Raw genomic sequence first — 15,743 nt, forward strand, 5'->3', positions numbered from 1 at the left:
TGTCAAAGTGAGCTGCAACTTATTCAAAGATGGATTCTCACTTTGCACCTAATTCTCGTGAGCCCCATCTGCAGAATGCTGCTCGATTGCATTTATGGGAGCTCCTGTGAAGTACTCAGTATTCCGAAGGCATGGGTATTTTGTACCTGCCATCATTAATTCTAGTCAGAAAGTACTGGGTGAGAGACTTGAAATATTAGTGCACACACACTCTCTCACAGATATTTTATAGTCTACCTTGGTCAAGTCAAAAGGCTACAAAGAAGCAAAAGATTTAAAACCATAGTTCACAAGGGAAAGAGGAAGCCCTTTTTTAAAGAAATATATGGCTTCAGTATTAGAAAACATCAGCAATTCTAAAACAAAAAATTGATATTGATATTGCTTAATATTTGTAAGGTTTTCTCCATATGAAAGAGCCTTTTTATTCACTGTGATCTTGACTTAAAAACAGAGCTACATATTTTAGCAGAAGCAGAAAAGGTGAGGAATTTTCGGAGGGGGCTCAGCACCGCCTACTAAGATTGCGCAACACTTCTAATGATAAGACTCTGTTTGTCAAACTTTACCAGCCAGGCGAGAATGTTTCCTGCTGGGTGCCTACCTCATGCTAAATCCTTCTGGAAAATTTCAGCCAAAACAGTTGAACTGTTTCCAAGAATGAGGAAAGGAACTAAGGAGTCAGGAGCAACAGATCTGCTGTGGAGCTGGGTATGGGGACGTGGTAACCTATGACGCCTAATTTTGTAGTCCTGATGACACCAAACCCTGTCTACATTAGCATTTGCACCACTGCAAGAAATGTAGATTTTCTCCCCAAAATGCCAGGGTAAATACAAATACTTGACCACGAAAGAACTAGTCTGTCACATAAAATCATAATATGAGAAACCATGAAGTAGGTCTTTTGGATAGGTATTTATTGATCCCTTACCTCGTTTGGTGGAACAGCAGCAAAAGGCTTGATGATAGCAGCCAGTGGAATCTGAGCTTGTTTGGCCATATCTGAAGAGGATGGGAAGCAGTAGGCAGTACATCGAATATAACGAGGGCTGGCATTGCCTAAAAGAACATATTATGAGATAGGGTTATGTAGGGTGGATTGACTTAAATCAAAGCAATTTAAATCACTATTTTAAATCATGATTTAAATCAACAAGCAGGAAACCTTGATTTAAATAATGAATTTTAATTGTGTTCTGCATTTGCACTTTTCAGTTATTTTCTTAAAGAAAAGTTGATTTTCATTGCTTGGTAACAATTACAACATTTTATTTTCACCTAAATATAATCTTTACATAATTTTGGTGCTTCTTATTGCTAGCCAGGAGGATAAACTGTACCTATACACATTTATTTAAGAAATTACACAGCTTAACATTTTACTAGATGTTGATTAATATTTTACTTGCTATTAGTGTCAAAATAGCATTTTTTATTCAATAAAGCTACCTTCAATGTGCTGCATATGTATGAAATGTTTTTTATCAAAACATGTTTTGCATTTAAAAATAATTTATTAAACAAAGGAAGTGTTCACTGTAGTTAGTGAATGGAACTGTTCCTAGTTACCACGTCCTTCAAGATTTTAGAACTAGTAGGTATCCCCCTCTGACACTAACCTTTTATTCATAGGTCAGAAGCAGAAAACAAGTTTTCCTGCTTTTTTCCAACTTCCAACTAATTTCTTAACTCTGAATAAACTAATCATGGAACTGAACTAGTGGAATACATTGAAATAAAGAAAATATTCTCGCTGCACCTGGAAAAAGAGGCTACTGTTGGGTTAGCACTTCAACTCACTCTAGTTCCAGGTGCTCAGCCAGTGACTTCCAGCAAGGGTTTGACTTCCTTTAAAACTTGGCAAACATGTTTCTTGAATTATTTTTAACTTAAATTTAAATGATTTTAACAGATAAGAAGTTTTGATCTTAACATAGGTTTCAATTTCAAATTTAATTTTAAATAGACTAATTTAAAAAAATAAACCTGTATTTAATTAAAATTTTTTAAAAATCCAATTTTTTTTATTTAAAAAAGTCATGGATTCTTATCCACATTGGGATTGTAAGAGAAAAATAAAAGGACAGCAAAGCCAAAACAGTAATGCAAAGTGACAATTCAAATATAAACACTGAACATAAAATAAATACACTAGCAAAAGTTTCCTCCTCTTCCCATGTGAGCTTCTGCACCCTTTCCTCTCATGGGCTATCATCCCACTACACCTCTTCTTGATAGGCTTTCCTCAATGTTTCAGCGTACTGAAGCTATTTAAAGTTCATTGGGGCAGGAACCTTGTTTTCTTTCAGTACTTGTCAGTGTCTTCCACACATATGTTGCTGTATCATTAATAATTATTCCTGGCATGAATATGCTATTGATGCTCCAGTAGAAAACCCTTTAGTGTGGAAATCATGGCTGGGATCTCAAAAGGAACCCCATGGAGCTGGGCTCCCAACTGCCAGTGAAAGTCAATGGGAGCTGGGCATCTCACTCTCAGACTCCTTTTAAAAGTTCAGCCTGAAACTGTACTACTCAGTTATTTGAAAGAGACTTCTTTGCTTAAAAGACATTCTCTCCCTTCCCTTCCCTCCCTGCCCTCCAAAAGCCAGAAGAATATGTAGTTATACATTTTTCCCAACTAGACTTTATCCAAACACAGTTAAATGAAGGCGGAGCTAATGGCATCACAAATTTAATTTACATGAGGGAGAGTCTTGTATTGAATTATGACATGCACAAATTCTGCCATCACGAAATGCGTGTGGAAGTTGAGATCGGCAAGCACTCTAGCTGGGGGACCGGCAGATTGCCAAGAAGGAAATGGATGGAGCTACATAAACAAGAGGAAAAACTGAACCCAGTGACTGAGCTTGTACTCTGACCATATAGTTTGAATCTCAGAAATAGAAATGACCAGTATACTACAAGTTAAACTTGGCAAGTGTCAATTTTTAACCTTATATTCCAGCATGGACTCAGCAGTGCATCTGCATGATTCCTTCAATCATTACTTTTCCTGCCCATCTTAAAGGCCAAAAATTTTTAAAACGGCAGCATGCGCACAGGGGAAGGTGAAGAGGATTCCTTCATTAATTAGAAAAAATCTTCATAGCTATTTCCACTATTTTATATAATTAAACTACTCAAATATTTTATTTCAAATGAGAAGAAGATTGACTAAAATGTCATTCATATTTCATAGTTGAGGCTTATTCTTGTAACTGAAATACGCTTATTATAAATCCCAACAGTTCTGGGAAAGGATACAGCATATATTCCTTGACAATGTCCTTCAGCACATGGAAAGCCAGCCAGGTTACCCCTCATATGCAGTGCTTTTAGGGCAGGGGTTCTCAAACTGGGGGTCGGGACCCCTCAGGGGATCGTGAGGGTATTACATGGGGGGTCACGAGCTGCCAGTTTCCACCCCAAGTCCCACTTTGCCTCCCACATTTATAATGATATTAAATACATAAAAAAGTGGTTTTAATTTAAAAGGGGGGGTCGCACTCAGAGGTTACTATGTGAAAGGGGTCACCAGTACAAAAATTTGAGAACGACTGTTTTAGGGCGTGCAACTCTTGCTACGAAGTGAAGTAATTCTGAACTGTGACACGAGTTTACGTGTGGATTGTAGGGCACAAGGTTGCTATTCTTCTCAGGCTTTTTTGATTATGTTATTAGGAAAAAGGGCTGTGCTCAGGTGACTCCTGTCAGATTAAAGGCTCTACTTGGAAGCCACGCTAGATGCTATGTTGTTTTGCTATGAAGGAGCTGGCAGTACTAAGGGCCGGATCCTGAGAGGAGCGGAACACTCCCCTATTCTCACTGCCTCTACTGGAGGAGCTGCCAGTCGCGCAGCCTCTTCTAGAGCAGACAGCCCTCAAACAGCACAGCAAGGCCCTGATCCTGGAAATGCTTAGGCATATGTATAATCTCAGTGAAGCCAAATATTAACAAAGCCAATGCGAGCATTCAGAATTTTAAACTAGGCATGTGCTTATGGTGTATACAAGGTTGAGGTCTAAAGATCTCAGTCAATTCTGGTACACAGAATATTTCCGTGCTACAAGTTTGCATTTTTGTCTCTCTCTCTCACACACTGTTTTGTTCTACACAATACTGCTATGGAAATACAGTAATGGTGACTGCATTGCTCTGAACTATTAACATTTTGTATGGTCATTTCTCTTCCATGCTACCTTAACGAATAAGGTGAAAAAGAACAATTAGCAATGTTTTACAGACACAACAGACAATGGAAATGAAGGAGAATTAAGGATACATGAATGGGTTTTGCCTTTTATTTATGGCACAAGCATCTAATTAGTAAATATCTTTTCAAAAGTGCTGAGCAATCACATATCCCATTGAAATTAATGAGAGGTTCAGGAGCTCTTGGCATTTTTGAAAGTCATGCCACCACCTCTGTCTAGGTGCCTAATTATCATAGAATATCAGGGTTGGAAGGGACCTCAGGAGGTCATCTAGTCCAACCCCCTGCTCAAAGCAGGACCAATCCCCAATTTTTGCCCCAGATCCCTAAATGGCCCCCTCAAGGATTGAACTCACAACCCTGGGTTTAGCAGGCCAATGCTCAAACCACTGAGCTATCCCTCCCCACATGGATTTGGGAGCATAATTTGAAGTAACCAAATTTGAAAATTTCAGTCAATAATTGTTTTTTAACTTCATTTCAACTAGGAAAAAACCCAAAGTGATCACACAAATAGTTACCTTGATCTTGGATTACACAATCTGTGGTGACAAGAGGAGGAACTTGGCCTCTGATGTTTGTAGCATAGATTTGACCTCCTCTGGAAGCCTTATCATTTTCAATTACTTGAATCTGATGAATCAGAAATAAAGAGAAAAACATGAAATAGGGGAGACTATGGATTTCCTCAATTTCATAGAGAGTTTACAGGTAAACGCCCACCCCAGGCAACCCTATTAGCATTCATTATCTCTATAGATGTGCATAGTAGAAAAGGAGTATATTGTAGCATGTATTGTCCAAAGAGGATCAAAACAATATACATATATCTATGCCCATAACTGTTTCATACCCCTTCTTAGTTCCTATTTGCCTAGCGTTGAACTTTGTCATAGTACACCTGGATAATGGGCAAACCAAGAAGGTCAGACAGTCAATGCTCAATTCCCTCTTCTGCAAGAAAACTCACAGGAATGGACTAATGGGGAAGCAATCTCAGCAAAGTTCTCCAATGAAAGGAGAGACTTCTCCCTGAGTAACAAACGTCAGAAGAGCCAAGCTGGCAGGTCTTCTAAAGCCAGCAGCTGCCTCCAGGAGGCAAATTGTCACGCTGGGTGAAATTTTAATCTGCCCCTGGGGTGGACACAGAAATGAATAGCCACCTGAGGCCAAAATTAGCATGGCAAGTTGCTTCTTCAGCCCCACCTAAAATACAGAAGTGGAAATGATTTAACTAAAGGTGTTCTGTTGAACAGATTTAGCTAAACTGGTGAGCTGTTTATGGACAGTCTTACATTTGTTTAAGCCTGTTTTATAGCAGCTTAGCTTGCACCTGAAATTTAACTGCGGTTGGGAGAACTCATGAAGTCTCTGTCAGACAGCAGAGATAGAGCCTAATACATCAGGATAGAGCCCACTGACTGTTGTTCAAAAGATATTCCCAATACACTGGGAAAAATCTTGGGGGCAAGTACCATTTTGAACTTTTCCCAACGTAACTGACTCTGTCCTTTTAAATGGCTACAACATTTCTGTATTGCATTTTAGCTTGCTTGACTTCCTCTCTACTCTTCATATTGTGTACCGATTGCTAGCTGCTTGCACAAAGGGAAAACCAATTATTTACTCCAAAAAAAGTCCATTGGCTGAAGGAAGTGAACCTTTTTCAGACTAAGCTCTGTAGAAAACGCATGTAAACGGTAATCTGAAGAGTTAACTGACAGAAATATATCATCATTCTTGGAACTAGCTGTTGACAAAGTACAGATGCTGCATTTCATAGATGTTGTTAGAGCTCAGATGAATCTTTAACATTTGTAGAAAAATCTAGTCAACATTGGCTATACATAAAAAAGCATTTAGCTGGCAACACTACTGTAATTTTATCATATAAACATAACTAACACACACAGAGATATTTATTCCTGATTGTCAATTAGCTCTTTGCCCTTTACAGTCACTGACCCAGATCTCTTTTCTTTTAAACATGTTGTTCTGATCCTTACTGTGCTGCTAAAACAAACCATTTAACAACCTTTTTTTAACACTGCTGTCACTGTCAAGTTTGTTTATTCTCCTAAGGTAACTGAAACAAGACATCAGATTATTCCAGGGATATTTTTTAGATAGAATTCAACACGTTATACTGCTTTATGGGAAATGGTGAGATGACTTAGTTGGGGATTGGTCCTGCTTTGAGCAGGGGGTTGGACTAGATGACCTCCTGAGGTCCCTTCCAGCCCTGATATTCTATGATTCTATGACTTACCTATTAAAGGCAATGCCTACACTTGCAAGTCATAAAAACACTTATATTTTTTAAATAATAGTTTGTCACACTTAGTTACATCTGAAGTGAGCAACTGAGAGCCTTTTCCCTCAAGGTTCCTTCTCTCCAGTGTCAACTGTTATATACCATCTTCATCCATGCCTAAAGACAACCCAAATGGAGTCTAAACTGATCAAGGAAGTGGTCTTAGCCTCCTGCCCCAGCAGCTATACACTGCTTCATGGAGTATTAACAATATATTTCTTTAATGTAAATTCTTCCTTACACATGGTGGAAAACACACGAAATTCCACAAATGCATAGTCAATAGTGCAGCTCATAGGCGCGGACTTTCCCTCTGCCCCATGGGTGCTCGTCCCCCCTGCCCGCACCACCCTCGCCCAGCCCCAATTGCACCCCCTTCCCCCAAGTTCCCACCCCTACCCCGCTCTTTACAACCTCCTCCCCTGAGCGTGCTGTGTCCCCACTCCTCCCTCTCCCCCCTGGAAAGTCCTAAGCGCTGCCAAACAGCTGTTAGATGGCAGGCGGAAAGTGCAGGGATGGGGAGGAGTGGGGACGTTGTGCGCTCGGGGGAGGAGCAGGCGAGGAGGGGGTAAGGGCTGGGGGAACTTGGCTGCCGGTGGGTGCAGAGCACCCGCTAATTTTTCCCCGTGGGTGCTGCAGCCCCGAAGCACCCACGGAGTCGGCGCCTATGGTGCAGCTGTCTATCCACTTGTAGCTTTGGGTCAGGTTTTCACATGTACCTAAAGCCCAGATCTTCAAAGGTATTTAGGCTCCTAACTTCCTAACTAGAGCTAAGCATCTAAATCCTTGAGAATCTGGGTAAAAGTAACTTAGGTGTTTCGTGACTTAGGTGTTTTTGAAATCACACCCTTTAACATTTTTGAGCTAACAGATATATGCATTTAAGTCCAAGACAAAATATTACAAATATTTCAGTGAGCTGGAGCCCCAATTAAACACAGGGATACACTCTATCACCTAACAGCACATTTTTGGCAAAGGCTCCTCAGCTTTGGAACTTGTTTTCCCACCCTGCAATTCCCCCTCCTCTGGTCCAATATTGTCCTCAGTTTGTTGGCTTGCCCAAGCAAAGAGAGACTAGGACAACTCTGGCAGTAGAATATAAAAGATGAGAAATGCGTTCAGTTGCTGGCTTATGAGTTATGTTAGTGATAAGGCAGAGGGGAGCGCCTGAAGTAGTTCATTTGCATGGCTGTATTATTAAGACGTAGCAAAGAATAGATGCTCCTTTTTTATGGAAGGACAGTAAAAACTGTAAGTACGTAATACCTAAAATTGGGAAACTAATAGTCCAATTAGCTGTGCAAGGTTAAACTCCACAGGGCTGCTGTCAGTAACAGTGGATAGTTAAAGAGGTCTTTGAACATAAAGCATTTCTAGAGGAGTGTGAAATCTTATTAACAATTAGTGGCTGAGTAAATAATTTATTGCAACAGGGAGATGACCAGCCAAGAGACTAAATACAGTTCAAAACATTTTGTACGTTTGCCATAACATGTAAGGCCTGATTCTGATCTCACTCCAACCCATGTAAACGAAGAGTAACTCCACCGAAAGCGAGGGGGGGAAAAAATCAGGCAAACAGTAGAAAAGTTTTCCCAAAAGCCATTTTAATTCAACAGTAGACTAGGCCTGTACATCCTACTGCTTCACTGTCCATCATTTACAGATCCCCAGCGATGCTTTGGGTGATTTTTTCAACCCTCTGGGCATTTAGTTCAAATTATAATATTTCAGATACAGTTAAAGTTTTAGATCTTCCTGTAGTAACAGGAGATGGTGGTTTATTTGAAGCGTTTGCGAGTAGTAATTGTGTGTATGGATCCCTGGGAACAGATCAGGTGTTGCTGAAGGGAACCATACTGTGATATTACACAGCAGAATTCACATTAAAAAAAGCAATGAATTAGCAGGGTAGAAAGTCTACACTAATTTTCTAACAAGATTCATGGACATTTTCCAGAAATGGCACTAAAGCTACATGCTGCTGCCACTTCATCTAAAAGTGACAACATAACCCCTCTAAGTACAGAATACCACATAATTAAAGAATTATGTTATATTATGAACATATTCTATGAGCCATGTGGCACAGCATATTTTAGAAGTCTAAAAAACCCAACAACATAAAAACATGAAGTTAGCTTTGATATTTCTTTGTAACATTCTAATATGAAAGCATTCACTTTTAACTAAATACAATATTACTTACGGGGCTGGGGATGGAGTCAGGATCAAGCTTCCTCTGCTGTGGACCAGCAAGCTGTCCTGGACCCCCAGGAAAGGCACCAGGATAAGAGAGCTGAGAGCCTGCCATCTGAGGGCCATAGTTGGCTGCAGAATTACAAAAGCCCGTTCATCAAATTTAAAGCATTTAAACTCTGTCATGAAGCTCTTACATTGTTCCATCCAATGTCTGGGCATTTTATCTTGCCATACAAATGTTAATGAAATAAAACACAGTGTATTTCCCACTTCCTGCAAAATATGCTTTCTTTGTGGGAGGGGATGGAGAGGGGGAAAGAGAAAATCTCCCTGAAGTAGTATTTATGAATAATTTAAAACAAAAACAAAACAAGAAAAACACTTTTCAGCTCAGTTTCTCCCCTCCCCAAAAAAGGGAGAGAGAGTAGTTTTATAATATGATATAGCCACATTTTACAAAGGCCTTAGCCTGACTTCTATTTTTGTAGATACAGTTTTACAAGTGCAAGTAAAAGCTCCTGCACTTTTATACCCATGATTCATTGTTTGAAGGATAAGCCTAAAATTAGGCATGACATGCCCAGGTACCAAAGTTTCTCCTGCATGTGGCTGCTGTGGTGTAGTCAGCAGTGCCTCCAAGGACTGATTAAGTCCTACGTGTCAAAAGTGAAACTGCCCCTTTAGTTTCAGCTTTACTCATGAGGTGACAGCAGTTCTATCGCACAATATTTAATGCATGTTTTTAAATAAGAAACCAAACATCCATATTTACCTTGCTGTGGATGATACCCAGGCACTGGAGGTTGTCCTGGAAGTTGCTGCAAGTTGGCATTTGGGGGTACAGATCCTGGGATCCCATCCTGCATGGCCACTGGAGGCAGTGAGGATGGAGTACAAACGCCATTCAGGTTATTTGCTGGTGCCGGAGGAATCTGAGATCCAGGTGGCAAGGCCATTTGCTGCTGTGTTGGTGGTGGTGGTGGACATGGACCTTGAAAAGATGTTGGAATCCCAGAAGGCATGAGAGAACTCTGAGAAGCACCAGGACCTGTGCAAGAACATTCCTGTTATATATCAAATTATCCAAAAATGATAACATACTAACAATCATTTAATGTTATTAGTTGCTAATATATTTTCAGCCTATGTAAGAATACTGTACTTTAAACTGACAGTGCCTCTAATAATCCTTATTAATAACATGTCACAGCTTAAGTTTTCTAAAGTGCTTAGTAATTTTGGGTGCCCAACTTGTCACTCTGAGGTCTGATTTTCACAAAATGTTAAGTACAAACCCTCTGAAAAGTTATGCCCTTAAGGTGTCTTGATCTGGGACTAGTTACTTTTAAAAGTTTAGGCTTAGGTTATAAAAAGCAAAGAATACTGAAATATCCAATTTTCTTTTTATGATGTGTTTACTTTCTCCAATTTACTAGGATTGGTCCATTGGAGAAAAAACATGCCACTCATTTCATGTTGTTTACAATCCTCTTTAGTTTCAGGTTTTCAGGTACTAAATGCTGCAATGTATGTTTTACACACACCGCACAGGAATACTTATCTGCTCATAAGAAAAACAACCTATTTCCAAATGAAATTATCATGCTTATAGAAATATTGCTTTGGGGCTTACATATTGTAAATGTTTGTTTTTTTTACGTTTTGAGTCAAATTTCACCTGACAGACCTTGTAAGAAAGAATTTTCAGGAGAGATAAAAGTACGTCAACTAAAACTCTTAAGCTTTTTGAGCAAGAAGTCATTCTACAAACACTAAAAGATATTTAGTTAGACATTTTAATTAGTAAACAAAACCCTCACCTACAAAATATAAGCCCACCATATCCTCAGATGGTATGAACTGACATAGCCTAGTATCTGCTGACTTCAGTGGAGCTATGCCAATTTAGATTAGCTGAGGATCTGGTCCCTAAATCTTACATTTTCTTTTCTTGCTTCGCTTTGGAGTCAACCAAAATATCAGTTTAAGTAGGAGAAACAGAGCAGTGTAAAACGTATACCTTCAATAGACTAAGGACTATTTAAGGTCTACACTTAAATGACAGGGGAATGGCAAAAAAATATTTTCTAAAGGCAAACTATTAACAGTAACACAAATCAATTATTTTTGCCTAGTCTGAAACATCTCACAGAAGTATAATAAAAATGCTGGACCAAATCTAGCCCTGTGTAAAGCAGGCATAATGTCACTGTGCATTTGCACTCTCAGTGCATTTAATCCGTTAGGCTAAGGAATATTTTAAAAGCTTCCCCCATCCCCATCTTTGCAATTAATTGCACAAACTGAGGGCAAGATCCTAGCTAGAATAAATTGGTTTCATTTCATTGGAGTCAGCAACTAGTAAAGACAATGGAGTGATACTGAACTTATGCTAGCTAGGGATCTACTCCTGAATTTGGAAGGTTTTATCTGGTATCATACCACTTTGTAGTTGTCCTCATTAATCCTTCTAAACAACACAGGTGACAGTCAAAAAAACCCCAAAATAAGACACACAAACAGAGATGGGAGCCCAGTCCTGCTTTTATTCAAGTCAAAGGTAAATTCCAAACTGATATGAATGAGATCCAGCCCTAAGCTTGCACTCTGTAACTTTCAGTAGGTCTATAGAACCAACCAATTGAAGTCAATGGGAGGTTTGCATACAGACTAAATTTAAACTCTACTATTAAAAAATAAAATAAACACAAAAACCAACAAATCTTTGCTGGGAATAGAACAAAGAACTATCGCAACAGAGTCAACAAAAAGCACAAAAACTAATGTGAGAGTTGATATTTCAACAAGAATCCCAGCAGTAGCTCCAGCAAAGCTGAAAACAGGTTTAGTAACATAATATAACTCTCAGAATTATGTGATCCCTAATTGTATTAGCACAGTATTTCTTATATGATCCCAATATAATCCTCATTCCAAGGGAACTTCATCAGCTTGAGTAGGTAAGAAAATACATGCACTTTCTTATTGTCAGAGAGCCAGATTCTCCACTCCTAAATAGAGCAAAATGCCCAATGACCCAAGTTTTGCCTGATGAAAGGCCACAGAGTTTGGCTCATGACCATATCATAGCATAGTTAGAAACCTTATTTTGTAACTTCTTGGATCCCTACTTCATCCAGAAAATGATTTTACAACAGATATTTCCCAAACCTTCAGAGTTCATTCCCCAACACGGAAGGGGTGACACACACATTCTGGGCACTCACACAGCTTGCTTGCAAATGAAAGTCTTTCATTTGCATGCCATATTAGAAAACTACACATCTTCTTGTCTTCTAGTTGTCTTCTTGCACAAACCCAAAATTTGCAGACCCAAATGTTTCACACAGATGTTTTGTGAAAAGAGAATAGGCACGCGGATGTGAAAAGGTGGACCTGAGCAATTAATTTGCTTTCATAGATTTTGTTCTAATTTGCATTCAAGTTTTGGTTGCTATTGTAGAAATCAAAGTATCAAACTTTTAAAGATATGCCTAGAAAGACAGCACTCGCTCTCTTCCAGCACAAGTAAAATGAATGCATATGGGAACTTGGCAGTCAGCACAGAGGTTGGCACAATGACTCAAAGAGGTTCCCTATAAAATGGTGCTACTACTGTAATAAGCACAAAGTGTTTAGCTCCAGATTACCTTTCTAACATCATAAAATTCATGCCTATGTTATCTGCTTTCAGAAACAGGTCTTTTAAAAGCAGGATATAGCTGAACTTCATCACTGGAAGCTAAGTCTGTTTACTGCTATGCTAGTGAATTACGCAACCCCATTATTAATTACTTATACATCAAACTAAAGTGCGGGTCAACTCTGAAAAGTAACTGTAAAAAATGACAAAAGGAGTCGCATGATTATTGTGTCCCAGTAACTTCACTTCACAGTTTTCTTGATTTTCAAATAAAAATTAGTTTTTTCTAATTGGCACCACAGCAAATTCACCCTGGGATCTGAAAGTCAAGCTGGGCTCTTTCACTCTCAAACACCATTACTGGTAAAAGATTCTACAGGCCAAATTCTGATTTCATTACAACTGTGCAATGTAACGGTCTTCAAATTATGCCATCTGTTACATCTATGCAACACCATTGTCTTCAGTGTAGGTGCACAGTTTTAAATGAGGGCACAATAAAGCCCTTAAGTAGAACTTTGTTAACAATTCTGATGATGTTATGCAAGCAAGAATAGAGTCCAGTTCACTCCTCTCATAGCTGTGTTCATTCTACAGTGTTAATCGGAGTAAAGACATAATGCACTCTAAAGTGAGCAGATATGACTTTCAGTACACCCAGAAAGCATATCTGTTGAGTTACCTTTTTTATTTTTAAGTCACTTTCGAAGACAAACCAAACTTTAAAAAAAGACAAGTTTCTAAAATTAGTCTCAATATCCATTAGTGGGAATAGCAATTAAATACCAAGGCATGCTGATTTAACACGCAGTATTATGGAAAATATCTAACACAAAGAATGCTTGATAAACAGTAAAGTGGAATTTTTAAAAGTTCATAGTGTTGCCCTAACTCTCTTTCGACAGAAGTCAATGGGAATTTTACTATTACCTTTAACGATAGCACAGTTAAACTAGCACTCAGCACTTTTGAAATCTTCAGGCTATATCATTGGTTTTCAAATTTTTTTCATTTGCAGACACCTAAAATTTTTCAAATGGAGGTGCAGCCCCCTTTGGGAATCTTAGTCTGTGGACCACAGGTTGAAAACTACTGCCCTATATGGTTCTTACAAGAACATTTAAAGGTAGACACACTTGAAGGAGCAGGATGAGACTGACATTTAGGAACCTGAGTAAGTAACATTGCTCAACACAGTGGTCTCAAAGAGCAATCTACAGTTTACTTTTGACTTATTTAACATTATGAAAACATCAAAATAGATAAATTGTTGGCTCTTTCATCATATTTTACTAATAGCTTTAGCTGATGAAAATGGATAAATGATAACGCAACCATTACCATAGTTATTTATTTGCAGGGTGCTGAGCTGATTAGCCAGTTGTGATGTGGATGAAGAGGATGCAGTATTTGGATAGGATGGCTGTGATTGAGGGCAGTATGGGGGACAGGAAGGTGCTGCATTGTTGCGAGGTGAAGGGCCTTGAAACCTGAGAAGAGAAATTAATCTATGTTATATATATATATATATATATATAAAAAAAAAATCATCTCAGCCAATCACAACCCAGAAAGTCTAGTATCTCCTCACAAATGACACTGATACCTCTGACTATAAGGGCCAAAATTACAAAGGAGTCTCCTCAGATTGTCCCCACACAAAGTATATTTTTATGACAATAGAAATGAAGTGCGCACACAGAGGAAACGGTGTGCCTATACAGAGAACAAATATTCATTTGCACACATAATTACTTATTAGAAGCAACTAAACCTGTATGTAAGATTTTACTGGTGCAGTTTAAAAAGTTCTTTTGAAATTCTGAACCCAAATGTCAAATAATCTGTCCCCTTTTCCACCTGTGGGGTACAAGGGGACAGCCTTAGTTTTGGGTGGATGAGGAAGATTCCTACTGTATTAACAAGGGGAGAGTGTGTGTATGTATCGGGGTGCGGGGGAGAGGAATAATGGGGAGAGAGTTGAAGAATCTCTGTATGCGGAGAAAAGAGGAACAGCCTGTGTGTGGGAAGCAGTGGGTGGTGTTCTGGTCTCTACACTGTTCTGACCATAATTCACCTCTGAACACGAAGGAACTGCCCTTTCCTTTAAGAAAAATATAACTTTGTTTTCTTGCTATCTTGTTCTATTTTGTCCTGAACTACAATACCAGTTCTTTCTAATGTAAGAATATGTGCAGTACACAGGGATAGGATCAGGATATAGTACACAATATACAGCGGATAAAGTAAAGGACTGGGAGTCAGGAGATGTAATTCTAGTCCTGGCATCACCACTGACCTGACATTAGGTCAGTCACCTTGCTACTCCATGTCCCTGATTCCCCTCCCATCCTTCATCTATCTTGTCTATTTACGCTGCAAGCTACCCAGAGCAGGAACTGACTCTCACTAAAAGTGTTTGGGCATAACACAATGGGGCTCCAATATGAGCTGGCACCTCTAGATTCTACCACAATACTAGCAATAACTAAAACTTCCTAATTTTGACATCTAATTAAAACACACACAAATACATTTTTATTTAAAATAAACTATTCACAAATATATCTGGACGACAACTAAAATAGAAATGTGAAGACAGTAGTTTGACTCACTGATGTCTAAGACATTGCTGCTAGACAGCACCAAATTAATAAAGAACATGCAACCAAAAATAGTTACAGCTAAGGATTTAGAAACTTACCATACAATTCTTTTTGTTACTCCTTGGAAGCCATTTTATTTAAGCTATTTTCTTTTTTTCTAAGGCAGCTACATACATATTTTTATTTATAAACTATACAAACTACGAATATTGCTACTGAACCACTCTGTGGTCAACTTTCTCCCTCTTCATTATCTTCCTCCACATTCTCCTTCTTATCCCTCCTGACATCTTCATTTTATCCTTTCCCTATTTCATTTCACACTCTTCTTGTTCTACCCGCTCCTGTAACCCTTTGTCCTCGCTCTACTTTCCCCAAACATCTACCAAAGCTCACCAGACATCAACCTTCTTCTCCAAAGTAAATCACAGAACTTATATCAAGAGAAGGCAGCCACCAGCCTCCAAGAATTTGACAAAGCCTCATATCTTTAGGGCATGCTGTTGAGTTTTGTCTGTGATGTTGGAAGCTGGCTTAAAGAAACTGCTAAGCAGGCAAACTGAATATTAATGCACAGACATGCACAAGCTTCTACTCTCTATTAGCTGGCAACTGATGTAATGCAATCATCATTATATGACAAATCAAGAGGTTCTAGTCATAAGAAGAAAACTTGATACAGAAAGATACAGAAAATTAATGTAACTTCTATTACAGATGGTATTTCTAACACCTGTTTGTTGCCTTTGTCTC

The 15,743-nt window shown here is 38.8% G+C and overlaps 1 protein-coding gene across 4 annotated transcripts in view; it reads right to left on the reverse strand.

The window, feature by feature from the left end:
• SEC24D (SEC24 homolog D, COPII component) overlaps nucleotides 1–15,743 on the reverse strand; it is a 129,222-nt gene that overhangs the window by 59,544 nt on the left and 53,935 nt on the right. For 3 of the 4 annotated variants that reach the window (XM_075127616.1, XM_075127617.1, XM_048847130.2), the window contains exons 4-8: nucleotides 13,726–13,874; nucleotides 9,514–9,789; nucleotides 8,749–8,870; nucleotides 4,744–4,855; nucleotides 935–1,062 (exon numbers count right to left, since the gene is read on the reverse strand). In XM_075127616.1, coding sequence (XP_074983717.1) covers nucleotides 935–1,062; nucleotides 4,744–4,855; nucleotides 8,749–8,870; nucleotides 9,514–9,789; nucleotides 13,726–13,874 — 787 coding nt within the window. The remainder of the gene's footprint in view (nucleotides 1–934; nucleotides 1,063–4,743; nucleotides 4,856–8,748; nucleotides 8,871–9,513; nucleotides 9,790–13,725; nucleotides 13,875–15,743) is intronic. The other variant, XM_075127618.1, reaches the window with a different exon arrangement.

This window comes from Caretta caretta, chromosome 4 (genome assembly GCF_965140235.1).
Source record: "Caretta caretta isolate rCarCar2 chromosome 4, rCarCar1.hap1, whole genome shotgun sequence".
Taxonomy (NCBI): domain Eukaryota; kingdom Metazoa; phylum Chordata; order Testudines; family Cheloniidae; genus Caretta; species Caretta caretta.